Source organism: Etheostoma cragini, chromosome 13 (assembly GCF_013103735.1).
Source record: "Etheostoma cragini isolate CJK2018 chromosome 13, CSU_Ecrag_1.0, whole genome shotgun sequence".
Classification (NCBI taxonomy): domain Eukaryota; kingdom Metazoa; phylum Chordata; class Actinopteri; order Perciformes; family Percidae; genus Etheostoma; species Etheostoma cragini.
This window is the reverse complement of record NC_048419.1, coordinates 3,668,802-3,696,517: the sequence shown is the minus strand read 5'-3', so window position 1 is coordinate 3,696,517 and position 27,716 is coordinate 3,668,802. Positions and strand designations below refer to the sequence as shown.

Sequence of the window (27,716 nt, the reverse complement as noted above, 5' to 3'; positions counted from 1 at the left end):
CAAGTGTTAAGATTATTTTACTCTAATCCGAAACCATATATTAATAAAAAAAGAAAGTTTTTGTTCAATCACCAGTTTCTCATTAATGTACTCTAAGTGCAGTCTTGCGCTTACACCATCATTGCTGGTTGCCTGGTAACGTCACAGTGATAACAAGACGCCAAGAAATAGTCAAGTACATAAACTCTGGTGAAACCACAACTAGATATAGATACCAAAACACAGAGATAAATGTTAATTTGTGAATTTTAGGTACGCCGGTAGACAGATGTTTTTACTTTTGGACAGAGATGGGCTAGCTATTTCCTTCTGATTTCAGAGTTCCTGCTCAGCTAGAGTTCATTTTTGTAACCTTTAAATGTCCTTGTGCATCACACATGGTTCTAACTGTCTTGCAGAGCTCTAGATCCAGAATCCAGATCTTATTATAACCACCTATAAATAGTGCTGTTGGTTCTAGGTCACGCTCACATGCACATTTTCTACTTTTAAAAATGGGACAAAGCAAAGTGTCTCTGGCTGCGTACATATGCATTTTCACAGAGGTACCATAACTCAAAATGATTACGTGGGTAAAGTATTGAATAGATGGAGAGACAATGTGATACACGCCAAAATGATCAAGTTCACACCTTCGGTTATACAGGGCACTTCACACCATTTCAGTTTAACTTAATATTTTATCACTAGAGTCCCTTTCCCTCACTTACAACATGGGACGATACGTTAAAAAAAACATGCCTCATAACTTGTCACTTTTGGGCACTATGACAGTAGACATAAGGCGGACATGGTTCTTGAAACAAGTGAGCTTAACAAAATAACACTAGCACATGTTACCGGGGTTATTTGTTGTCACTGTTTCAAGTTTTAAAACAGCAGCCTTGTACCGCAATGCACCTTTTACAGCGTGCGTACTGTATGTGCCAGAACAAATAACCAAGCATGGCCCCACAATATGGGGTTAGCACTGAATATACATCCAGCTCTCAACTCTGATGTGCTCAGAAAGGATGGAGGCATCTCTACTTTATTGCACAAAATCTGTGTATATTAGTAAGTGTCAGTCTATTATCATTTCACCATCCTTGAAGCGTGATTCTAAATAAATCTAACATCTCACCCAATGTAGAGCTGTTAAAAGGAATTCATTTAACTGCTTGAAACATCTGTATCAATAGTCTACAAAGGGCCTATGTTCATATATCATAATAATTTAATAATTTATGATAATAATAATGTATACTGTTTATTGATCCCCAGTGAAGAAATTACAATTTACACTCTGTTAACCAGCGCCCTGAGCAAGTGTGGTGCCTTGCTCAAGAGCACTTGACAGTGCCCAGGAGGTGAAGTGGCATCTCTCCGGTCTTGAACCGACGACCCTCCGGTTCCCAACCCAGCTCCCTACAGAGTATAATCATGTATCAGAATAAAGACATACAATAATTTACCTAAAAAAGGGCTGTTCAATAGGCAAAAATAATATATGATATTTTCTTAATTTCCAAGGTTTACTGATATCTGATATAGTATTCCGCTTTTAAACTGAAATTATAGTAGTTGTATATACATAGCCTAATTAATATGCTAGGGTTTATAATCAACACTATCTGTTGTATGTTGATCTAATTATATGATTAGAAAATAAAACCTACCAATGTACACATTGAAGGCTTTTTTTCTATAAAAACTCAAAAGCACTGTGGAAACATTACTGATATACCTCAAATAACAGTGTACAGCCCAGGCCTTAACTAAACCAAAGTTTATTTCACCCACTGCCTTAAGACACTTAAAAACATGCTTAGTGGTGTTTGTTGTGCCAGCTAATAAAGAGTTTAACTCGCCGCTCCTCTACATGTTGCACATGATTATCCGAGTGAGAAGAACTGAATGGGCAGCCAGCCGCGTCTTACAAGACCATATGGCCGTGGTCTGTGGTGGCGTTTGGGCCGTTGTTTCCTTCAGCGTCCTATTGTTTGGTGTCAAAAGACGGGGGAGGAGGGAGGGGGGATTATATATACACAGAACACATTCTCTCTTTCAAAACGCACACTCACCCATACATACAAGCACAAAAGCACATTACCAGTGTCATTATAGTTCCACCCATGACCCAGACCTCTTTAATCCACTACATGTGGGTACAAAACCACATACTTAGAAGGAAAAACCAAAATGAGAAAGAAAGGCTGGCATTTGCAGTAATTTCAGGTGGTGATTTTAGTAACATTTACCCAGGAATATATATTTAAATACCCCAAAAACGCAGCTCAAGGAGCACCAGAACAACACCGACAAATATGGAGAAACATTATGAAAATTCTGAACTTGTCACAAGATCCAAAGAGAAATCCTTACCAACAGAAATGCAGCTCTTACAGGTATACAATGATGTGTCAGTAGCCTGAATGGGGAATTTGTGTTTTCAAAGCAGACTCTATTCAGTCTGTGGACTGAAAATGACAGTAGGCTACTACTTACATCAAAGATTTGTTGGTGCAGGCCTTCAGTGGTCCTCAGCCAGCTGCGGTTCAACTCACTGAGCTCCAGAATGGGCTGCACCTTCAGCCAAACGGACTCTCCAGACTGACGGATCATCTCCACGATCTCATCCCTGCTCTTGTTCTCCACATTGATCCCATTGATTTCGACGAGCCTGTCTCCCGGCACCAGGCCCAGAGCCCGGTCCTTGGTCCCAGAACCTGGTTCCGCAAAGTGCACCACACGCCGACAAACTCCTCCATCAGGCTGCCTTTCTAGCATTGTTGTCCTCCGCAAAGAGAAGCCGAAGTCCCCAGTGTTACGCCGCTGTATCTCCAGCTCTCTTGGGTCTGGTATTGGAGGAGTAGCGAGCATAGGCAACTGCAGATCTGCACCGGGGAAAGTCTTCTCCACCATCTCAGGAATGTGAACCATGTTGGTGCCTTTTGGGTTGGAGCGGGACTTCAAAGATGTAGTCCAGTTCTGCCCAGAAAGATCTGACGCCTCCAAAGTATAGTCCTCTTTGCTCTTCTGGGAAAAAGACACATGCCTCTGGCCTACCACAGAATTCAACCTGGCCAACTCCCCAAATTTAGCTGCTCTCTCTTTTACAGAGCCGCGACGGTCATCCAGTTCATTTCCCTTCACGTCTTCACCAGAGGTACTTGCACTTATTTGCCCCATATCCTGCCCCAGGTTGTTGTGAAGCCGCTCAGCGTCCAGGTCAGTCAGGTTGAGCTCCATGCTGGTAGCTACCTTAATTGGGATAGGACTAGAGATCTCCAACTTGCCCCTTGAGTCCCTCTTAGCGCTCCCTCGATTGAGGTGGAAGACCACTTTCTTGACCACGTCTTTCTCCTTCTCCTTGTCTTTCTTAATAAGGTGAAACATGCCCGAACTTTTCTGTCGTGTTACACCAGTTGGAATTCTTTACAGCGACAACAGGGCAGTTTCATACAAATGATGAGGGAGCATCTACAGTAGCTTTGGTCCTATAATGCCATCTGTAAGGAAGAGAAGAAAGTGGAGAAAATTAAGAAAATGTTTGCTGAGAGCTTCATGGAACTGGAATTAATGGCCAATATTGTTAAGTCATGCATACCTGTAATGGCGCACACAGTATGACGGCAGATGTGCAAAACAAAATTCACTGCTTCATAAAGCCATAACTCTTCTTCTTGTCTTGCAGTGTTTGGATTATTTTAATCAGGCATTTTATTTTCTATCCAAAATATCATCAACATAACTTAAATCACAAGAAAAGGATACTGTGACGACTGTAGGGGTGGGGGGGGAATTGATACAGCATAGTATCGCGATATTTTTTGTAGCAATACTGTATCAATACACAGGCGCCAAGTATGAATCTTTTATTATATATATATATATATATATATATATGTTGGTCAGCTGGTCAGTGTGATAATCCCATTTTGCAACGATAAAAATGAAGTGAGATGAACAAACAGAGAAATGTCTCTTTAGATAAAACAGATGTTGACAAAGTTTTCTTTTGGGGACATTATTTGAAATTGGAAGAAACGGTCATAAGTTGCAACATATCGCAGAATATTGCAATATGTTTAAAATCGCGATAATATCGTATTGTGGCATAACTATCGGGATGATATCGTATCGGGAGACGTCTGGTGATTAACTGACATCACTCAGTGATGCATTGCAGTCTCAAGAAAGGAAATGAACTACAAATACGAATGCACTCTTTTAGACTATCGACCTGAGATGTCTTCTCTTAGTCCTAGACACTGACACATGTCAATGCCACGATGCTTTTCAAGAGATCTGACCTCATCTGTCTTTCTGTCAAATGTCCAGCATCTCCATTAAAGTGATGCAGAACATCTGAACAATTATGCACGAGGCACTCAACCCGAATGCCTTGGAATGCCTCGTGCACATAGAGTAGCTTGTGTGAACCCATAAACAGTAAATTCCCACTTAATCCATACTTAATCACATCTCCTGAGTTCACAGAGGTTGTGAAACAGCACTAAAATCCCGTTCAGCACTTCTAAACAATATTTTCATGAAGACTTTTCATAGGAAATAATAAAACACTGTTGATTGTTACCTTTACTGAACTTATTGTGCACATATAGCTAGGTTGTCGTTGCGAATAGTCCAGGGCATGGCCGTAATGCTCTCCCTTTAAGCTGCTTTGCCCTCATTTTCTAGCACCGGTGTCCTTAGGGAACACTTTCAGTAGAGAGTGTAATAATGTCATTTATATAAAATAACACAGAGTACACGCTACTACCAGAAATGACAGTGACCTACCTGTAATTGCCTGCGTGGTCGTCTTGCTTGAAGTTTTCAGAATTGCTCTCCTTGGAATTGACAGTAGGTGCGAGAAATGTACTTGTGGTGCGTTCACATGCCAACCATAAACTCCGATTTGAAATTAGCAATGAAAAAACAAAAAAAACAAAAAACAACAACCGTTGACAACCTGGGGATACAAACAATCTCATGCTAGTGTTTTAAATTTAAAAAAGTTAGTAGTCATGTAGAATAGATATATTGCAGACCAAAAATGAAAATGGAATGTGAATTAGGCTATGTGTATAGAAGGACACCAAAAAAAGAAAGAATACTTATCAAAAAAATGCTTTCACCACTTTTTACTTATACTGATTTCATGCAATCCATCTTTATTATAGGTTACATGTGGACACATTGTGCAATATCTAGCCTTCTACAGTCGTATTTGGGTCGTAAATGTTTAAACTGCTCTAAAAGTCTAAAAATTACAACAGTACTTGAAGGCAGCACTACCGTAAACCGGACAGCAGTGACCCCTCCTGGTCTTTTTACTTATTGGACCAGTGAATGTGCAGGTACAGTACAGGGACAGGTAAATGCTCCCAGACTGCCCTACAACTCAATTTCGATGTTTGACTGGATATTGTAATGGATGCTGATTTTAATTTTGATAAAATATAAAACGTTCTTTTAAATCCCATGTTTACACATTTAAGACCTTTACACATTTGATTACATTTCAGCCCCTAAGCTCTTAAAGACCTATACATTATGGGATGTAATTACCATGCAGGACAGCAAGAAGAATTCCAGATGTATTTGGTCAAGTCAAAGAAAATCAAGCCTTTCGTCCCACTCTACGGTACAGGCAACCTAAATGAACATGAAATGTGGCTTCTAGCAGAACAAAATATTGAGAACCTGACCAACATGTACACAAGACCACAACAGAGCCTTTGGGCATTGCTGCTTAACAAGCCAACTAAGTAAAACATTTCTGATGTTAAAACTCACCGTATGTCTATTTACAAAAGATCATTTGTGGCCCTTGTTGCTTTAACACTGTAGGAGTAAATGGAGGTAAGAATGCATCACTGCAATACATTGCATATGTATTTACTATATATGTACAGAAACATTGTCATAAAATGTTGCACGGCATTTATATCAGTGCTCCCCTCTACAGTAATACACCCAGAATGGTAAATAATTTGTAAAATCTCCAAATCATTCCACAACTCCAGATTATTAATGTTAAGTACTGAGAATTTCTTTGTCTAGAAACAAATACACAGAATCTGTCACAGTTTATCCCTCCAAACACTTAACTTCATAACTTTCTTAAACTACTCCATCCTGAAAAGATGCATTTCAAACAGTTCAGAGATGTACAAGAAGTCATTTTAATATATATATATATGTATATTTACAGCCAAGACTTTTTCCCTCTTCCTATTTTGGCTATGTTGAGCAGTCTATTCTTGCTGCGTTCCTTTTCATCTAAATTTCTCTTTGAAGTGCACTCCAGTGTGGAGTCTGTCTCAAAAGAGATGGCCGGGCCCTTGTTTGGGACACCACTGCTCTTGTCCCGGGACACGGAAGAGGTGGTCTGCAAGACGACCCTGCCACATAGAGATTGTTTGATCTCAAGCAAGAGCGGGTTGTTGTCGGAGTACAAATCCACCTGTTGCCCAGGTTTTCTATCTGACACGCAGCATGTACAGCATGCGGAGAACAACACTCTGAAAATGTAAATCCAGCCTAGATAATGCAGCTCCACAATGTTCAAGATGAAGCAACCTAGACTGACACTGAACATGAAGTTGAGGAAGATGGTCTTCTCTGTAGCTCGGGACACAAAGCAGTCCGTCCTGTTTGGACAGGGGTAGGTCTCACAGCGGAACAGGTGTGGAACTTCAAATCCGAATAGGTAATACTGTCCAATGAGGAAGATTATCTCCATGATGGAGCGCAGCAAAACATGGATGATGTAGATGAGTAGTACTTGGCTGGAGAGCTGGGTTGGGTCCTTTCCTACCTCCTTAACATCATCCTCCTGTTGGCTCTTCTCCTCACACTCACCTGTCTGCGGGCTCCACCCCTCATTGTCATAGGTTGTGTTGTAAGGACCGCCGGCTTCCATTGTTGTCTCTCTATCTCCTCCCATGTGTTTGTCTCTCTCAAGTAAAGGAGAGGACTTGGGTACCACTTCAACCTTCTTCTCCTCTACCTTTTCATTCTTGGTGATTTTTTGCAAGACGTACACAATGTAGAAGATAGAAGGTGTGGACACTAGAACAATCTGAAAGACCCAAAAGCGCAAGTGTGAGACAGGAGCAAACGTGTCATAGCAGACATTGTTGCATCCGGGCTGTAGGGTGTTGCAGGTAAACTTGGACTGCTCATCGCTGTAGACAGCATCCCCCACCAGGGCCACGAGCAAGATGCGGAAGATGAGCAGCATTGTCAGCCATATCTTGCCAATGACCGTGGAATGGTTTTGAACTTCCGTTAGGAAGCGGCCAAGAATGGACCAGTCTCCCATTTCTGTGGAAACACAACAGTTCCAATACTTTTTACAGCAGTCAGGCAGATTGTAACAATGACTGAATCATAGTAAAATGGTAAAGTGGTTGTTTGTACACCCTGCACTTTTAAGGAGAAATGCCCTGGATAGATAGATAGATAGATAGATAGATAGATAGATAGATAGATAGATAGATAGATAGATAGATAGATAGATAGATAGATAGATAGATAGATAGATAGATAGATAGATAGATAGATGGATACTTTATTCATCCTGAGTGAAATTGTAAGCATCCAGTAGCTCAGACAAACATAACACAACAAACACACATAAACACATACATCTCACTTAAATAAAAGTCACTCACAGAACTGTAAAGAGTTAACAATTTGTGATTACAGACATCTGGTGTGGACTGACCATGTGATGCAATGACCATGATAGGGTCCATGGTGGCGTGTGGTAGGGCAAAAGTGAACCCTTAATACAATATGACTCAATAATTTTACTACGGAAGCAGGGGAATAAAACTAGATACATTTGCCCATGTATGGCTTTCAAATACTGTCTAGATTTAAATATTGACATAGAAATTTACTGTAGATATAAACAGAAAACATCATCTAGCGTTCTGTTTGTCATTGTCTCATGTTAGTATGTCAACATTCAGAATCATTTCTTTAAAAGGACAATTTGCTTGAGTTAGAATCAAGAATAATTGTATGATGCATATTTTATATGCTAGTACGTGAGAGCAGACATTGCATTAAACTGTAAATTAACAACAGTTTCTTATATTCACAAGTTGAGTTACTTTAAATGAGACACCATTTCCTTTGATTGAATTGTGTGTTTTTACAAATGTATTCTCAAAGTACAATATCTATTTTTTTTTTTTAAACAAATCAACTTGTATGGATTATTCTCTCCTGTCCTGGGGGAGCTTACCTTTGGAGAATCTGAGTTTTCCTTATCCAAAGCTGGAAAAATACAAGAGAAAGCAATCTGCATAGCTGTATTTTCAAGTGGAGTCAGTTGCTGGACGTTATCGTGTGTTTTGAGCTGGATGAGGGGAGAATGGGCTGACCACACATATTCCCTAACTCTAACTGAAACATGTGTTGCACTGTATGTGAATAAAGGCTTTCAGCGTACAGTGGGACAAAGATGGAAATGTACAATGGGGGCACCTTTACTGAACAGCCATTCACGGACGAGCAGAGAGTTCAAAGAACATACTGGAAAGTGTGTGTGCACAATACTGACACAAGCAGGGAGCTGTGTCCACTTTCATTTTAAAGCTGAAGTACTGGTCTCGTTTCCCAGAAGATTCAACTTTGGTCTTGGTGGAAGTATGAAGGATGACCGTGATTTTTCAGGTCACTCGTGATAAATGTTAAAATATGAGCAACTGCTCCCTTTTTTTTCCCTTTTGGTTGTTATGGAGCAAATAATATAGGCCTGTACCTTAAATCCTATTCATACATATAGGCACTTAAACCGTCCTTTTGTTCACTTTCTCTCACATAAAAGTTTGAAATAATAAAGCAAAATAGCATGTAATTCCACTTTGAAGTTTGTAGTTATTAGTTAAAAAGCGATGTTCTATACATTAGGACATTAGAGGTGTCAAGTAACTAACAAATACTTTGTTACCTTACTTAAGTAGAAATTTGGGGTATCTATACTTTACTTCTGGTCCTACATTTTCAAACAATTATGTGTACTTTCTACAACTTACATTTTAAAAATAGCCTCGTGACTCCCATATCAGTTCGGCTTGTTGTCATTCTCGCTTGTCATTGTTCAAAAAAACACCAAAAAAAACAAAGACCCATCCAGATACATGACGCCATCCGGATGGAGTGAATCCGTTGCCCTCACAGATTCCTGCAGCTAAGCTTGGATGTACATTCACATTCCAATAAAGGTTATTGATTACACAACTTTGAAGTTTGACTTTTTGCACCATTACAACACTTATAGGCAACTAGTCATCATATATTCTGCTCCATGAAACACATGTTAATGCTCAGTAGTACAAATATATGGTTCTTTAATGTATTTGCATTGTACCAAAATGCCTTCATTTTCAAAGGACATGAATGGGGATGACACAGGTGCATCCCAACTGTTTCAACATTAACACTTTGATTTAACATTATAGTCATTATGGCCTTTAGACAAATGGGTTTTTGGGGAGGGGGTAGTGCACTATAGGCCCCTGTGGTGCGGCCTGAGCTTTTGTCCTTTGTGGCATTTTTTCAAGTAGTTTTGAAACAAGTAATTTTACACTTTTACTTGAGTAAGAAGCTGTAGCTGTACCCTAGTATCTATCTACCTGAGTATTTTGACACCTCTGGTTTAACGTGTGGGCTGGATATGCAAATCTTCATCAGCTCAGTGCGTTACAAACCACAGGTTGTGTTTAAATTAGATTTCCAGTCATAGTTAGCAGCTGCATTCAGTTCGTAATTATTTCTTTGAGTACAGCTGAAATGATGAGATGATCATACACTTAGTTGATCGACAGAACTGTTTTTGTTCATTTCAAGTTTTTTAAATGTGAGGATTTTGATGCATTTTTTACTATAAGTACGTTTTCCTGATGATGCTTACATACCTTTACTTAAGTCAAATTGTCAAACTTTTATGTGTAACACAGTATGTTTACAGTGTGGAATTAGTACTTTTATTTCAGTAAAGTATTTGAATACTTCCTGCCACGCAATCTTAGTGCTGGTGCTTTGGTGACACTCAGGTAATTTGCTATACGCAGCACTCTTATCAGCCTTGACACCATTGTTGTATTCTAATTATTAGTTGAGTGGGAGTTTTTTGTATGTATAAAGATGTTTTTACAGTAAATTTGGTCTCAGTTGTCTGTAGACAGCCTTAGGTGCTCATGAAGGTCAGCATCTGTTCTTGTAACTTACACCCCAGATGCTCTGTTTTTCTTGGCTGTCTACAAGAGCGAATGTGTCATTTGACTCGACAGACATCCTGTATTCCTAATATTGTCTGCTTGCATAGTAACTCCAGAGATATCAGTTATTTGTTGTTATTTCACAGTAATAGATCACGTGTTCACTTTCATCAATTGAATAAATAATTCATAAAACATCTTTGAATTCAGAATGTAACAATGCAGCTATGATTCATTTCCAGTGAGGTCATATCAGTTTTTCAATCTTTTTGAGGGTTGAGTAATCATCAGTTTGTTGATAAATTATGTAACACAGTGAAGGACAATGAAGAATGCGTGTCGTATATAGTGTGTGTACACACAGAAAGTGTTGATTCACATTTTAACCCTTGAAGCTGTGTAAAATCTTTTTCTTACAGTCACTTTTAACAAATCAGCAGCCTTAACAAGACCAGCATGTTGTGTGTAAAGTAATCTTAAACCTAGAAACAATTTATCCCTTCAGATGATGTATCACAATTTCACAAACAGTTGGGCAGAAAACAATCCTATTAAACACAAGGAGCACATTTATGTTATTTTTGTTTATTCAATATAGTATAAAAGTAGTGTATTTACAGCTAATGAGTAGAGTGAATGTGTTATTTTGGTCCACTGGAGGGAATTCGTCCAATGTATGGGTTCTGTCGTTTTCATTCATCCCCATCCCATTAATGAAAATATACTGCAACTCATTCGGATTATATCCAGCTCCGTTTAAACGGAAACAATTCTCATTATGCCAAAGAAGTAGGGCTAAGCAATTGTAATGCAGAACAAATCGCTTCGAAATTATTTTCTTATAAAAACGAATTTAGTCTAGTGTTACTAAAACACATTCACAATTATACCAGCCACATGTGACAGTCTACCAAATGCCTCTCGAAAAAATCTTAGCGAAAAACCATCCAGAGGGGTGTTTAGAAATCCAAGGACATCAAATTAGTTCTGTGATAGGAGGAGAGATTATATTTCCGAATGCATTTTGGGTTGATAAGATTTATGTAATCTTCTCGGTTTCATGAGCTGCATAAACTATTGCACAAATTATTTTTTAACAGACTAATTGTAATTTTGTCCCCCCCATCAATCTTCAGGAAAGTGGTTCAACCCTCGACGTTACCGGAAGTTGTTTCAGCTGCCATGTTTGGTTGCTTTGTTGTAGGCTTCTACAAGGTTTCCTACAGATTTACTAAGTGTGGAAATGGAGCCGAGCTGGAGTACGTTTCTTTTTCAAGTAAGTTGACTCTTTAGGAGGGAAACTGGGATAGCTTGAAAAACAACCTTAGCAAGTGTAAGCATTGGGTATCTTAGCAGTAATACCAGTTTTAAAACGAGTAATGCCAAGATCAAGTAACCAAGCAAAACAATGGTATATGAATCCAGGCGTCCAGCTGTGAGGCTTGGGAATGACGCTAGAACAAAAAAATCAATTTTCCTCAACGTGTGTTTGAAAAATGTGGCTTGTGTTTTCTATTGTACGGATACTTAGAGTATTTAGGTTGAAGAACTCGACAGCGCTTGACGTTTTTTTTAAGTTTGTTTGCCAAGTCGAAGCCAGCAAAACATGCGGGATAATTTCAAGTAGGCTGGAGACGCCACTGCACCGTTACAATCGAGACAGACCTGTTTTTTTCCCCCGTGTGACTGGGGGCTTTGGTCGGACGCCGTAGGATAATGAGGTGTAATGCCGGGCGAAGATTTTCTTAATGCAACGCGGTTAATACCACATATAATTTGGATTTGAAGCGGTGAATGTTGATTAAGTGTTTTCTTAGGCTATCTGCTGCTGAGATTTACCAACGACGATTCGCAAGTCCGCGGTGAACTTTCCGCTCGCCTCAGCCGGGTTCGACAATAACTAGCCAAGTTGGCTAACGACGTTAAGACTGCGTTAATCAAACTCGCAGGCTAATTTAGCTCATTTTGGGCGAGGCTGTCGTTACGAGCTCACAAAACTAGTGTCACATTGCTTGGTGTGCCGCTCTCTTGTTTATTAACTAGCTATGTATTCCGTAAGACCGTGGTGGAAAGGAATTCAAACTATGCACACAACATTAGCTAACACTAGCAACGAAGAAGCAGATTTGAAATTCGCAACGTTACGCAATTTCCAAGTCCATTTTAGCTAGAAAGTGAGTGATGCTGTTGAGAGTGAGATCTGCCACGGTTTAGTGGTTTTCACTGTGTACTAAGATGGAAGGCTATTGTTCAAAAAATGAATGAAATGGCTTATTCCCATGGCCTTACTTAGCCTAAAATGATTGAGCCATGAGCTTGGAAAAAGCAAAACGACACAACCTTAGTTTAAAGGAGAGGATATTTCAAATGATTCCATGTTTTGCCGCGTTTATTGTTATGCTGTTATAAACCCTCATCCTAAGAATATCGCCAGTCTCTCGTCTCATGGGTTTTTACAAGTCCTAAAAGGGATTATTTGGTGTATTATATATACAGTTATGCCCCAGGGTGTTTTAGTGGGTGTGACAAACTCCATAATTGGGAAGAACCTCCTAAATCAACCTTGGAGCACTTCAGTATCATTCACAAAAATAATGTATTCTCCTTTTCATTTTATTTTTATTTAAAAAATCTATTAAACCTACAGAGATGCTAACTGCTAGTTTATTATTTTACTGCAGCTTAATGTGACTGGATGCAACTGAGAGCAGGGTCGGGCATAGATCATGAGTTCTTGTTGGTTCTTGTTCAGACAATACTATTTTTTTTATATTATATGTTTGACCTTTAGATAAACATGTTTACTTTGTATCACTTGCCTTCTACTCTGGTGCAATAATTTCCTTCGGGACTAATACAGTTGTATCTTGCGTACTAATGAACTGATCGGGTAACTATGTTAATAGATAGGTCAAACTGCTGTTTGGAGGGAGCACTGATTGAAAATGGCAGAGAATGAAAGTCAAATAATGTTGCTAATGTAGTCACTGGAAACGCTGCCAAGGTGGGATAGTTGGTAGAAGTGCTACAGGGAAGCTTGAACTATCATGACCATGTCAGAACTTTTTTTTTCTTCTTTTTTTCTCATTTAAGGATCTCCTAAAAGATAAGGTCTTGCTACACATGCAAAGTTAGCATTACTTATCCAGAGTTAACACACACCCTGCTGGGTATGTGGTCTTGGTAACATTCTGCTCGACTGTGAGAGACTTGCGTCTTCGAGCCCTATTTCTTCCTGATGTAAAAGGCAGATGGACGGTGTGGCTTGTTGTGGAGTATCTGGCGTCTAGCCAGAAGCCCTGCATGTATTATGTACCGCACACTGTTACCCTGTCAATCTCATGTAAATCTCTGTGCAGTAATCATCCTGGAGCTTGACATAAGGATAGAAATATCATTCAACTACCATCACTTGACATATACTTTGCAGAATTTTTAGTTTTAAAGTTCTCCACTGTTACCTTTTTTTATAGAAAGGTATTTTATTAACGTGTATGAAATGATGATTAACATATTGTTGTTTAAATACTTTGTCAGGCGTTTTAAATTATCCATATTGTTGTGTAAATGAGCAGCTTGACTACTACCAAAAGTACAGCTGCCCCTCCTAATTTGGCATGATTTGCAATATAATGCCAGTTTTATATCAGGCTACAGTCAAGTGAATCATGTTGTTCAGACCAGTTTGGGAATGCAAAAGTCATAGTGCAATCATTCTGTGCATAGAACTCCATTCTGGCTTTTTCCAAAGACTGTAAAAGCCACTTAGAACAAAAAGAAAAGAAGACTAGCTCCCTTAATGACAGAAGCCAGTGTTATGAAGTGCTGTGCGTCCATTTGGTCAAAATGCGTTTGGCTGACAAATGTTTGAAATAAAATGACGTTTAACAGGTGAACCAACTACAGTGGAAATGATTGACTCATCTTAACCCAGCCTAATAATATGGCCTTTACAGGCCACTGCAAGAAATATTAAATAGTTTCAAGAAAGCTGTTGGTGATGCGCCTTCCATTCGGAAGCCATTTTGTCAACCTGTTGGTGTAGATCTGTTTCTTACAGTAAACAACGGGCTAATGTATTTGTATGTAAAATTACATTTTAGAACATCTATTATGAGTGCAGTGAGAGTTTTTGGTATCAGAAGTGTTACCAATTAGATTTGAATTTGCATTAATAACTTTTCCATTAGATTCAGAAATACATTAGGTCAAGCTAGGGCTGCAAGTAAAAAAAATTCTGTTGATTAATTGAAAGAACAATGGCTTAGTTTGAAACAAGTCTATTACAACAAAGCCACAAAAAAGTACTTGTATTTACTGTTTAACTAAATATATTAATGAAGGGAGCTTTAGCGTATTCAACTTTAAGTCAAAGTCCTAGTGTCAGTGTAAAGGCTTTATGTAGCCTCAACATTTTGCGGGTCAGTAGGCCCCATCCCCCCATTTTGTAGACTTGATAACATTTAATCAAATAGACTCCGCAACGTTTGTGAGGCTTGAGGCTCAATAGTGTCCATGAGAAATAGTTCATGAATCTCATATATTGCGCGGCTTATTTATGATCTACTTGCACGTTTTTCGAGGCATTAGGGCTGTCCCTAAAGACATTCTTAGTCAACTTACACTCTCCATGAAGAGTAATGTAAAAGCACCACTTTGAATCTATTGTTTACCAAATATGTGCTCATAAAAGGTTATTGGAAATAAGTCATTCAGCATGAAAAGAAGGATGAACAATGATCAAATCTTATTTGACTATGACCAAACTGACCGATTAATCTAGAGGGGGCAGCCCTAGGAGGCATACATTTTGACATGGCTCAAAAAAAGTATCCAACAATACCAGGGCCCTGGAACAAGCTCCCCTACATGTTTTTAATAAGTTAGTATTCACACCCAGGCTTTTACTGCTATGATGAGCCAAAATGTCTGCTTTGAAAAATGTGTCCTGTTACCTTCCAGAATTGTAGTAATAATGCCTTTGGCCAAACAAAAGCAGGTAACAATGGAATTTAGAGAATATTACTGCGTAGTACAGATTCCAGTTATGGGTGACTTTAAGGTCAAAACAGGGTTTTACATCATTGTTACAAAGACCACTCACCAGGTGTTCTCAACGCTGTTTTTGTAACTGCAGTGTATGCAAAAGGTGAACTTTTTACGTCACGTAGCAATGTCATCATAGCTGCGATGCAAAAAACTAAAACTCTGTAATCAGGTGTTGATCAGATGTGTACTGGATATCATCAAGTGAGTTACTATCCTAAACGTTGGTTTGTGTATTTCGGTACAGTACCTCTTTATAATATCCCAGTCTGACCACTTTTAAGAAATGCTCCTTGTGCTCCTAGGTAATGTGTGTTTCACTACATAACATCTCACAGATGTTTCCTTTTACGTGAAGGGGCTGTTTGCTATATCAGATGTTGTGTTAAATGACACCACCTTTGGAGGTTGTGGCTCATTGATCTCAGTGTTTTTTGGAGAAGAATGGCTTGGTGAGTGGCTTAGAAATGGCCTATCGTCCTCTTGCCTGATGCAATCCAAGCCCAGGTGAAAGAATTAGCCTATGCTATAGAAACCACCTCGGAAACATGAACTGCCTAGCCTACCTCTACGTGCAACCTACACTGACAAGCAAAGCACTGAATCTCTGCAGTACTCCTATAGCTTTAAAGGCTATGAAAAAAACCAAGAAGGATTACAAACATTACAAAAGTACTGTTTGTGAGAACGTGTGTCAACTCAGCAAACTGGGTAGCAGCCAAAGATTTCAGAACTTGTAAACAAGTGAAGAACAACATGGAACGATATCATAAAGTTGAAGAGAAGGCTTTACATGTACCAGGAAAAACTAATAGACATATTTATTTTTATTTCATTTTGTTTCAAACAATATGCACGCCTCTTCTTCTGTCCATTTTTATTTAATCAATTATAATTTTTGTTTTGTTTTGTGAAAAATGGGACTTTAGCAAGCAGCTGTAGAGTGACACACAAAAGAAAGATATAATCTGACTCAGACCGTGAGCTCAATTCAAGTCTACAGTGGCCCGTGGAGCCATCGGGACACTCCCTCCATTTTGATGTTATTTATGAGGGAGCAGCCCCAGTTGTCAGAGCGCATTTGTGTCAAAATGGTCAGAGCTGCATGAAGGCACAGCAGCTTACAGGCCCTGCACCTCTGTAAAGAGCCAGGCTGTCTGCAGTGGCTATGTCTGCTGTTCACAAGCTTCACAAAGAGGGTTCCCGGCTGGTATCCACCCCCCCCCCCCCCCCCCCCCCCCCCCCCCCCCCCCCCCCCCCCCATTCGACCCAAACATAAAGCCCCCCCACCCCCGGTGTGCCAGTGGACGGGTAAGCATTGGCATGATTATGACTAATCCTGGAAGGTGGCAAGTGTGAGCAGGTGCTTAGACAAATGGATGGGTGGGCATTCTCCACGAGTTCCCAGGTCCTATTGCATATGAGGGAATGACGGAGAGTTTAGCTGAGTAGTGTGTGGATAAACAATGTCCCTGTCTCATGAATAGATGAGCCAAATCAATGAAGATGAGCATACAAAGATCCCCTGCTGAGGCATCACTGCTCAGATTTGTGTCTCTCACAATAGGCTGGATGACATAAGGAGGACACTGTGTGGTTCATTTTTCTTTTCTGTTCCCTGCCTCCTCTTTTGCAAGTCCTTTCTTGGCTGGCCTCTGCAATGGGTGATTGAACCTCAAAGGGAAAGGTCAAGCATTCCACCTTGTCCTTTCTTGCTGGTGTTCCAAAACACAGTTGTCTTGACTGTGTCCATTTAGCAAAACGGCGTTAACTGCGGTGTATTTATGTAGTAGTAGTTATGTCTGATATGGGAAAAATATGTCTGCCCGGTTACAAGTTTAGCAAGGGCCATAAAGGCATTACCATTAACATCCGTCCCTGCTGATGGTGTGTTTGCAACGCTGTGCCTGCTCTATTAATTAGGACTGTTGGTGGGACGGTGAACAGGAATCTCAGGCACTTCTCACTGGGAGTATCTAACTCAATAAAAACTAATCTGAGCTGTTGCCAACATGTAGATTTAGACTTACTTCAAACCTTGTTTGGAGCGGAAGTAACCATTGCTGACAAATCCTCACTAGAAACTCGTTATGCCTCTGTGTTCTTTTGTCCAGTTTAGTGACCTGTCTTTTTGTGTAGTGCGTGCGTGGGCGCACTACACTCCTTTACTTCACCTTGCCCTCCAACTGAGCTCCTAAGCTGAGCTAGTGCACCAGGCTCTGCTTTGCCTCTAATTTGGTATGCCTGCTTTGCAGTCACATGACGAATCAGCAGCACTGTCATGATGGGATCATTTTTCATCCTGTATATTTGGATTCTTTTTGCGCTAGTGGCATGCTGCGTCAACCTCATTAATGACCAATCCAGTTTCCATTTTGTGTTCTGTAACACCCTAATAAGTATTTTTTTCTCTCTCCCTTTTGGTCAAAGCTGACTCCAGTTTTGAAGCTACAATCCCTACAATATTGTGTATTTTATATTGAGTATATATATATATATATATATATATATATATATATATATATATATATATATATATATATATATATATATATATATATATATATATATATATATATATATATATATATATATATATATATATATATATATATATATATATTGAGTATATATCATCAATTTTATGTTACAATACATGTTCACCGATCAGTGTTATTAGCCCTAAAGCTTGTACTAAATTTCAATTCAATTTAATTTATATAGCTCTAAATCACAACAACAGTTATCTCTTTGAAATTTGGCCAAAAATGGCTGGAATTCAAGGCTCACCCAAGTATTTATCTCTGTGTGTATATGTGTGTGTGTTTGTTTCATTAGCAGGCCAATGAAGCCCTCCACCACCAGCACCATGTGGCCCAGAACAGCCTGCTGCCACTTCTTAATGCAGGAGCTGAACAAATTGACCAGAAGCCTATCCTGCCCATCCACATAGACCAGAAGCCCCCTACCAGCGCCGCCGATCTACTCAAAGACAATGTGGCCAGCGGAGGAGGTGGACGGCCGCCAATGCCCGTGATAAAGAAGGAGCACAAAGGTAAAACGCCATTTGTCTGTGGCTACTGCAACAAGGCCTTCCGCGACAGCTACCACCTGCGACGCCATGAGTCCAGCCACACAGGTATTAAGATGGTGTCACGGCCAAAGAAGGCCGCCCAGACAGCCCCCACCATGGTACCCATGATCTCCACCATGCAACGAGAGAACAACGGCAACCAGTCCTACATCTCCACCGTGGCAGGCATCCTCTCCACAGCAACCACCTCGGTTTCCTCCGGCGCGAGTATCATGACGTCGTCCGCGATGGGAAATATGCCGCAGCAAAATGTTGCCAAGAAACCGGCCAAACCTGTCAAGAAAAACCACGGGTGTGAGATGTGTGGCAAGGCCTTTCGTGATGTCTACCACCTGAATCGCCACAAGCTGTCCCATTCAGACGAGAAGCCTTTTGAGTGCCCCATCTGCCAGCAACGCTTTAAAAGGAAGGACCGAATGACCTACCATGTCCGCTCTCATGACGGGGGAGTCCACAAGCCCTATGTATGTTCAGTGTGTGGGAAAGGCTTCTCCAGGTAAGGACCACATTTTTGGCCTTTGAATAGGTTTTTCAAAATGTTGCCTTTTTTTAAAGTTAGACATCCTATGATATCGTAACTGGTACTCAAGCGATATAGGTTAGCGCTTCTTTTGCCTAGTTCACCTTACACGTCTTAATCTGTGATTTTCCACTCGCAAAAGTGTTTGAAGCACACGGTTTAAGGCACCATTCCGGAATTTAGGCAAACAGCAGTTTTATATGTATATACTTCTTAATTCAATACATTGTACACATTTCTTCCTGGCTTACAAATGGTTTCTTACTTTATTCCATGGAGGCAAAATGGCGTTTACAATGTCCAATGCGTAAAGTTTAAACTGTACAAAGACGCAAGCCCAAAGACACATGCCTGATTAGAGCTGGGTACCTAATTTACCGTTCGGTCGGTGCCTAAGAAGTATTGAGTATCCAAAAACGCCTCGGCTTTCATTACCTAAAGGGTAAATCTTATCAGTCAGTGAGCCAATACAACTCCTGAATACAAGATGTAAAGTTGTGTAGTGTGAACTGTACAGTGATCTGATGAGATTTAAAGTTGCCTAGTGTGAACTAGGCATTACATGGCAACAATGGCCACTTGCAATATTTCTGTAGCTAATACAAATGACAAGTACAGCCTTGTATTGGGATTAAGCCTTTTCACTATTTTCAAATTGCTTAATGATAATAATGATAGAAAACTATTTTCCCACGATAATGTGTTGATCCACAACTTGGTTATTTTAATAGCTCACTAATGCTATTCCTTCCCGAAAATGTACTTTCAACAATATTTGGCTACTAGTACAAAATGCGGAGAAAAGGGTGAACACGTGTTTTATTCATGCTGCCAGACTGACTTGTCATAGGTAGTTAGACTGGCGAACCCTGAGCAATGGATGGCCGTTAAGTGCTGGCAACAGATTTTGTTGGGAGATAACATATCCCGTTTCAAATGTCGTTGTACATTCCTCATATTGCTCTTGAGGGGGGTGGAATAAGTTATGTTCCCTCTTTGACCATTAACACAACCGTAAAAAAAAAAAACACATGACAGTGAGTTCAGAAACAGGCATATGAAGTGGAATTTAAGTGTCCTAAACGTCCATGTCAGTGAATATATTTTTACTGTCTTCGAGGCCTGTCCTGTAAAGCAGGGTTAGTCAATTGATAGACAACTTTACTGATTAAAATGCAGGGCACCCCTCAGATGTGGAGCATGAAGGGAAGCAGCTGTGTTATTCACTGCGGTTATCCAACTAATTCAGTAAACCTACTTCTTGAGGTGGGCCCCGTGCAGCCTGGGACTCCCATAAACATAAGTGGAAGTGGTCTCCAGTGGGAGGCCAGCTGGGTATCATTGTCGCTGTACCAGCCACAGCTTTGTTTCGGATGTGTCCAAAGTGTGAGTGTCTAGGCCTGGGAATCTCTGCCGGTGAAACCTTTCTGTCTACAGCCGTTTCTACATGTGAACTCTGGACTGTGTCCGGAGCTCCCCTTTCATACGTGTAGTACACAACAGGAGGTTGTCCTTACCAGACGCGTTCTTACTTACTCTAAATACTAAAGACGAGTTTCTCAATCTCGTTGTCTCTCCAGTTAGACATTTCCGTCTAACACCCTCCTCCTTCACCCTTGGATGTTTGATTTTTTTTTCTCCAGTTTTGCACGAGCGGCATACAACGTCATCAACACACCTACTTGCTGTTAATTTCTTACACATTTAGCTCAAGATTAGAGATTACACAGATTTAGTATCAGGGAGCTGTCAGAGGGAAGAGCGGTCAATGTCTGATCCAACTAAATTGGACATTAGCTCCGCCAAGTAATGTCTAGATGTTCATCATCATCATCACTATAGACTATAGAAATCGTAAAAGAATTGAAAGGCAATCCGGATAAAATTAGCATTCAAATGACTAAGCACAATTACATCCAAAATCATGAGTATTTCAAACCAGTGCTCTAAACTGCCCATATGTTGGAAGATAACTTAATTTAAATGATTGTTGTAGCATTTTCCAGGTGGTTGGAGCATTATAGAAGAATGCCGATTTCCCTAGTTCTGATTGAACCTTCGAGACCTTAAGTAAAATGCCTGTTGTTCTTTTCGCGTGTGTGTGTGTGTGTGTGTGTGTGTGTGTGTGTGTGTGTGTGTGTGTGTGTGTGTGTGTGTGTGTGTGTGTGTGTGTGTGTGTGTGTGTGTGTGTGTGTGTGTGTGTGTGTGTGTGTGTGTGTGTGTGTGTGTGTGTGTGTGTGTGTAAGGGGCTTAAGTATATCAGCGGATGTGTTTGGTGAGCAATGGAATCGGCGGCAAAATTGATTAGAATATAGGGGCATATGCAAAAACAATTGAATTGTTTTCACATCTGCTCAAGTTTATTCATGATTTCAATCAACAAGTAACACTGCTATTGTAAACATGAAGTATGCTTCTGAAATCTAATTTATTCCCATGGTAGTAATTTCACCCTCTAATGGTTGCATTCCAGGGTCAAAGAGAAACGTCTTGACTTGTCTGCATGGAATTAAAAAAAAAAAAAAAAAAAAAAAAAAAACATGATGATAAAGACATTCTAACAAACATACATTTTTGGACTATTAACTTGTCAGTCCAAAAGTTTGCAAAGTAAGCAAAGCATGCTTTTCTAGACGTGTAACCTTACGCACTACATCTTTCATGTTTGCAGTTGTTCATTAGAATGGTGTTTGGCAGTGAATACAAAGAGAGGATTTGTTTTCACAAAGAAAGAATTAAATTGCCAGGTGCGGTATCTTTTATTTTTTTATTTTTTGCTTTATCAAAAGTTCACTGAATAGCAACCCTGATGCTTGTAGCAACCCATAACTTGTTTGTAGTGATTCGGTTTGGACTATTCAGTTGCTGCGTGATTTCGTATAGAGGGATAATTGTATGGCCATGTACTGTCCAGGTAGCTTCCCAGTAGCTGTGTCTTCATATTTATAAATGTGATAAGCAGTTTAAGATTTGTACTTGCATCACCCTCCCATAGATACACACACACACACACACACACACACACACACACACACACACACACACACACACACACACACACACACAACGCCACATATTTAAACTGTCGCACATGGGAGAGCAACCGGGGTAGAGTATCAAGGGAGGGGGAGGCGTCACTTGTCGCTTTGCTGTTCCCGCCAGCATGTCACAGAGTCTCTTTCCCCTGGGAATTCAGTGGACCACGTGGTTATGTTCAGGGCAACACTTTAACCATGTAGTAAACACACATTTTTAGAGTAAGGTGTCATGGTGGCTACACATTTAGATTTATCAACACACACAGAACCCTTTCACTATCTTTTAAATGAGCCAAAAAGTCTGGTGCTGTATTTTTATTGGCACTGAGTAAGCGGAGAAGAGTTCTGTGCTGCAACCCAACTTCAACAACAACAACATCAGCCGTGTACCCTAGTCGAGCTGTAACATTAGCGCCATGCAGGACAGTTTTGGGCATGCCTCCAACACAGTGACGTGGGGTAGGGATTCATCAGCATACTGGAAAGTGAGAATGGGGACTGAATAACAGGGCACTGACTCACTGCCACTCGGCCAGATATGTAGGCAGGCACTGTCTGGAGTCTGCTGTCCCGTCAGTGGGACAAAAAAAAGAGAGAGGGGTGGGGGGGGGGGCGACCTGGTTCCGCTTCATTGCACCACTGAGAAGATTCCTCTTAACTCCTCTGATTTGTATATTTAAAAAAATAAAATAAAAAATCCAGCAGCATGAAAGTTTTCCGGTTTCGGAGCAGCTTCCAGTGCCGTAGCCCTTACTCCATTGTGCCACTTCTAACATGAGTCAGCTCCGAGCTTCACTAGAACTAACGAGCTGACGGAGGAGGATCAGTGCCAAGAAGAATTTGTGAATGCTGGAGTTTCACTGTAAAGGTCAAGAGGCGAAGAGCTGTTTTCTTGCAGCTGCTGATATGCAGTGAACACTTAATTATGCAGTGGAACACAGAGGAATGTGTTGTCATCCATGTTTGTTGTTCTTTAACCTTCAGTTTAACACCAATATTTGTAAGTCTTATGTTAAGGATACAACAGGATAAGGATATATCACTTCTTGTTAGTTTTTATTTTCCAGTTGTTTGTTATTTTACTGTTTAAGTTACATGTTTCTCCAACTTATCCAACTTGTTTCATTGTAAAAAAAAAGAAGGAAAAAAAAAAGTCCTCCTGTCTTTTATATATTGACAATTTAAAAAGTTGGTCAGGCTGATTCCTCACTTCTTTTTTTTTTGTTTAAACATAGCTGGAGACACAACATTTAACACTTTCTCACAGTTGTTGACGGTTTCCAGAACTGCATTAATGAAGTTGAATGATTTTTATGGCCTGGAAATTGTCCTACGATTCCTCAGAGATATTGAGCAATTCAGTCTTGGGTTTCAGGAAACTAGCGACCAAATTCCTGGAGATTCTCAATAACATTGTGTTCCAATTTCTGTAATTGTTGCCAAGGCTGCAAGACAATACACTGGAGTAGTGTAGTATGATAAGCCGTCAAGTTATTCACAAAACAAGTGGAAAGTGTACAAACTTAGCATCTCTGTGTGGTGCGTTTTTGAAACTAGGTCAAACTAATTCACGCACCATTGATCGTGGAGAGCTGACCACCATTGGCTGGAATTTTAAGGGATTTCTTTTTTCCCCCCATCCCCTCATTATCAAAGCAACCAGAGCACGTCCATATGCTTCCGCACTTCTGCACTTACAATGTAAAGAAACGACAACGGGCATTTCACTTTGTCCTTGTGCACTTACTATACATGTCAATTAATGATGCATACTTGCAAATGTTTTTGAACAGGTCATATCATTTTATCCCTGGTCAAATCACAAGGATAGTTATTGTAATTGCTTGCCACCAGAAATATACTCCCTTGACTACTGCTGCTTACTACTACTGCTTGCTTTTATTTTTAAATGCAGGCCAGACCACTTGAGCTGCCATGTGAAGCATGTGCATTCCTCAGAAAGACCGTTTAAATGTCAAGTAACGGTAAGAGTCATCGCTGTCAGCATCCAGATTATCATTTCGTATTATAATGTTGTTGTTGCCGCTGACCTTTGACATCTCTCCCCCCCCCCCCCCCCCCCCCCCCCCCCCCCCCCCCCCCCCCCCCCCCGTCTGCTTTGCGTCTGCAGGCCTGTACCTCTGCTTTCGCCACCAAAGACAGACTCCGTTCCCACATGATCCGGCATGAAGGCAAGGTCACTTGTAGCATCTGTGGGAAGATGCTCAGTGCAGCCTACATCACCAGCCATTTGAAGACTCACGGTCAGACCAACTTCAACTCCTGTAACAAAGGTATGCCACACGCGTCAGGTACACATGCATTTTGCATCAGTATCTCTGCCTCATTGTAGTATCTCTTAGCTCGGCAAGTAGCCAACATTACTGCTGTAGTAGAAATGTAGGAGAATGTTATCAATCGATGCAAATTCAATCCCATAACCTCCCTCTAATCCTGGTTGCTAGATTACAAGGTATAATGTTGTTGCACTGTTAAAATCGGAGGATACATCAGATTTCAGGGGGCGTAATATAGGTGTTGCCCATTTACAGCATTGCTTTCATCTTTAATTTGAACAACTGTTTAGCGTAGCCGGAGGGCAAAAGTTGAGCGTTCTTTCTCGTGTTTTCCCAGAGGGTAACGGGGTCTGCCATTCTTCCTCAGCTACACCTGTGACCATTTCTGCCCCCATCACCACGGCGATGAACCGGGGCCACTCCAACAACCCTGTCACCATAGCCGCACAAATGAACATTACCACCAACACGGTCAACATCACATCTCCAATCAGCCTCCAGCACCCAGTCACCATCACCGGGCCCGTCAACATTGCTTCTGTCAACATCCCTTCCTCGGTTCCCATGAATATTGCCCACCCAGTCGCTATAACAACCACCATGCCTATGAATATGGCTGGTCAGCTCAACATCGCCATGAGGTCAATGGATAGCATGCCTTTTCTGTCCCAAGTCTTGCCTTCTTCCCAACACTGGTAAAAAGGAGAGACAGAGCATCGGACTGGCCAGAAAGAAAGGGGAAAATGAAGTGAAACAAGAGACTCCTGTCGTCGTCATCATTTGCACCTCAAGCCCAGCTCTTCCCCCCACCCCCCCACTTCCCCTCCAAACCATGTTTACTTACCCTGAAGTGAATATTTACATGAGCTGTGCGGGCGGTAGGAGCTCCCCAAGTCACAGCGGCGTCCCAACTAATGTTAAGTGAATGAGATGCAGAACACTTGCGTAGAAATTGATTAGGATTTCTCTTGAAATCAGGACAACCGTAAGACTTAGCGTAGTCAGTTAGAGTGAAACTGTGATTTGTGTAATGACAAATGAGAGGATTCCTCAAGCACCCTTGAGGACTCAGTAGGAAAACACACCTGTGCTTTTGTAAAAGGGAGATGAGAAATGGACTGAAGCAATAACAATAAATTGCTGTTTATGATGTTTTACAAGTTCTCTCCCAAAGCCTCTGGGTGTTACTTTATATGTTGTTGTTTTTTTTTATTATTATTATTATAGCCTGCTAATCACAATTTAATGTTATAGGAAATGAGTCTAGTAAAAGGGACAGTCGCTTCCATTTGCATGGAAGAATATTTTTTCAAAGTGCTATAGCTTTTCTTTTTCTTCTCAGATAGTAGGTTTGCTCTTGAGGTACAGTGACTAACTTGTACAGTTGACATAGTAATGTATTTTCATGTCAGCGTTTCGATTTTTGCATTTGTCAAGTGGAAATGTCAACGCTGTCCGCTTGACTATTAAATATGTGTACTTTTTTTTTTTTTTTTCTCTCCATGAAGTCCAAATGGAATGAGTCTTGCACTGAAAGCATATCCTACATACAGGTGAGCAACAGTATTATTGAAGATCAAATTGGAGTCTTGAGTGTTTTGGTTAGCCTGCCTGCACTTGAGGGCCATCTAGTGGCTGAGCATGGAACTGCTTGGCCTTGTAGTGAAGCTTTTTCAGGCTGTTACTGTCATCATAATGGTGACTAATTAGTTTTGTCTGACTCTTCTGTACACTGTTTTTTTTTTTTAAATATATATTTATCTGTGATTTCCCCCAAGATGATGCTAAGGATCCTTCACTCAGGAAACACACATAGAAGCCCGTCACACATGAATCTGGTTCCTTTTTAAATTGAATATATCTACACCATGGATCTTGATTCTTGATCTCTCAGTGTTCATTTTTCGATTTCCTATATCATTTGGAATTGTCACGTTCAAAGACTTGACTCCCATCAGGGACAAGAAGTCCAAGAATTTTTTAATTTTAAACATAGCCGTCCATTTAACTAATCATTCACCGTGCAATGGCATACTTTTTATTTTTTTTTATTTTTTTTACATTTCCTTTGAAGTCAAGTTACGTCTCAGGCTGCGTAGTTATGCGGCTGAGATCTGAATGAGTTTGATAAAATGCAAGTTTGTGTCCATACAAAAAAATGGGTACAAGATTGATGTTGCATGACCCCAAATGCTGTAGCTGTTGAACATATTTTTACTGAATGCCGTGTTCTCTCAACAGTGTTGCAGCTCTGAGTTGATTCAGTTCATACTGAAGAATGCAATATGCATGTTTGTCATTTTTTCCCAAGTTTTGTTTCAAACAAAATGTTAGTGTAGCTTTTTCTTTGTTCTTATGCATTTACGTAGATACACTATGATAGCCTGTTTGCCAAATTTGATAATGATAATGTGATAAACTGAACATTTCTGGTGAAATTGAACATCTCTTTATTTTTTAGGAAAAGAAATAATTGGAAATTCCAGGACCCTTGTGAAAGCAGTTGAATGTATATCTTTGTACAAAACTATTTTAGTTCCAAGAATATGGTAGTTAGAATAGATGTGAAAGATAAGATAACCTTTTTTATAAATCTTTTGTATTAGAACATTAACAATGGTAATTTTGTATATATGGCTAGCTTTCTGATTAGCAGAAAGGTCAAACATTCCTACATTTTTTTTAAATGTATGTTTGTCAAATTATTACATAAACATGCGCAATGTTATGTGCCTTTTATTTGGGTTGTCTAAATAAAAGAAAACTATCAAATGTGTTTATATGTATTAAGTAATGTTCGATTTTAAGACAGCACCACAGTTTCAAATACAGGGGCTTGCAGACGTTTACACACTCATGCTAAAGTTGATTTAAAAAGAGGAATAAAGAGAAGAAATTGATCGTAATGCCTCAAGTCAAAAAAATTAGGAAAATCCAACCTTTTAAGGACACCAATTTTCTTATTAAAGAATAACTCATTAAATTTGGAATTAAAATAACCCCCCATCGTCACATACCCTTCACCACACATAGAGATAGGCATGAGGAACTTTCCATAAGATCCTTTCTCAATTCAAATCAAACCAGCTATTAGTCTAACTGAAATAACACTATACTTATCTGTATGTGTGGTGAAGGGTAAGTGATGATGGGGGGGGTTATTTTAATTCCAAAGGCCAAGGGAACTTTATCAGGATGCAAAGAATCCTGGATCTGTGAAATAACTGGCCTTTAACCATAAAAATGTGCCTGACTCTATGGGAATTTGTCATAGGGGTGTGTATAGAACATTTATTTATTTAATACATTATTCCTTCACAACAAAAATTGGTGTCCTTAAAAGTTTGGATTTCCCTACATTTCTTTAATTAAGGCATTAAGATCAATTTCCAAAAGTATTTTTTTATTCCTATTTTTAATCAACTTTAGCATGGGTGTGTAAACTTAATCCAAGCCACTGTATCATTACTAAGAGTTATTAATAGTGTATTACTA

General features: G+C 40.0%; 3 protein-coding genes across 6 annotated transcripts in view; 1 reads left to right on the top strand and 2 right to left on the bottom strand.

The window, feature by feature from the left end:
• Positions 1 to 4,885, bottom strand: part of LOC117955254 (unconventional myosin-XVIIIa-like) — a 61,906-nt gene extending 57,021 nt beyond the window's left edge. Inside the window, exons 1-2 of one of the 3 annotated variants that reach the window (XM_034889592.1) lie at positions 4,786 to 4,885; positions 2,488 to 3,491 (exon numbers count right to left, since the gene is read on the bottom strand). In XM_034889592.1, the coding sequence (XP_034745483.1) occupies positions 2,488 to 3,378 (891 nt within the window). In that variant the 5' untranslated portion in view covers positions 3,379 to 3,491; positions 4,786 to 4,885. Of the gene's footprint in view, positions 1 to 2,487; positions 3,492 to 4,785 lie in introns of those variants that run through there. The other 2 variants (XM_034889596.1, XM_034889593.1) reach the window with 2 other exon arrangements.
• A 954-nt stretch (positions 4,886 to 5,839) lies between these two features.
• Positions 5,840 to 8,429, bottom strand: LOC117955278 (gap junction delta-2 protein). The gene is made up of 2 exons (XM_034889679.1): positions 8,249 to 8,429; positions 5,840 to 7,317 (listed from the first exon to the last, which is right to left on the bottom strand). Exon 2 carries the CDS (start codon positions 7,313 to 7,315, stop codon positions 6,197 to 6,199), a length of 1,119 nt encoding a protein of 372 aa, XP_034745570.1. The 5' UTR covers positions 7,316 to 7,317; positions 8,249 to 8,429; the 3' UTR covers positions 5,840 to 6,196.
• A 2,958-nt stretch (positions 8,430 to 11,387) lies between these two features.
• Positions 11,388 to 26,995, top strand: LOC117955270 (vascular endothelial zinc finger 1-like). 2 transcript variants are annotated; one of them, XM_034889656.1, is made up of 5 exons: positions 11,388 to 11,502; positions 18,111 to 18,862; positions 23,840 to 23,909; positions 24,056 to 24,218; positions 24,589 to 26,995. In XM_034889656.1, exons 1-5 carry the CDS (start codon positions 11,470 to 11,472, stop codon positions 24,918 to 24,920), a joined length of 1,350 nt encoding a protein of 449 aa, XP_034745547.1. In that variant the 5' UTR covers positions 11,388 to 11,469; the 3' UTR covers positions 24,921 to 26,995. The 2 variants fall into 2 exon arrangements, with proteins under 2 accessions (XP_034745547.1, XP_034745546.1); XM_034889655.1 differs by having other exon boundaries at positions 24,559 to 26,995.
• The last annotated feature ends 721 nt before the right edge of the window (positions 26,996 to 27,716 follow it).

Bases quoted from the DNA above. Each gene is read 5' to 3' on its own strand.
- LOC117955278 (XM_034889679.1), bottom strand. From the start codon at position 7,315: ATGGGAGACTGGTCCATTCTTGGCCGCTTCCTAACGGAAGTTCAAAAC.
- LOC117955270 (XM_034889655.1), top strand. From the start codon at position 11,470: ATGGAGCCGAGCTGGAGTACGTTTCTTTTTCAA. The intron at 18,863-23,839 runs GTAAGGACCACA...TTTTAAATGCAG, and splicing joins TGTGGGAAAGGCTTCTCCAG to GCCAGACCACTTGAGCTGCC. The intron at 24,219-24,558 runs GTATGCCACACG...GTGTTTTCCCAG, and splicing joins CTTCAACTCCTGTAACAAAG to AGGGTAACGGGGTCTGCCAT.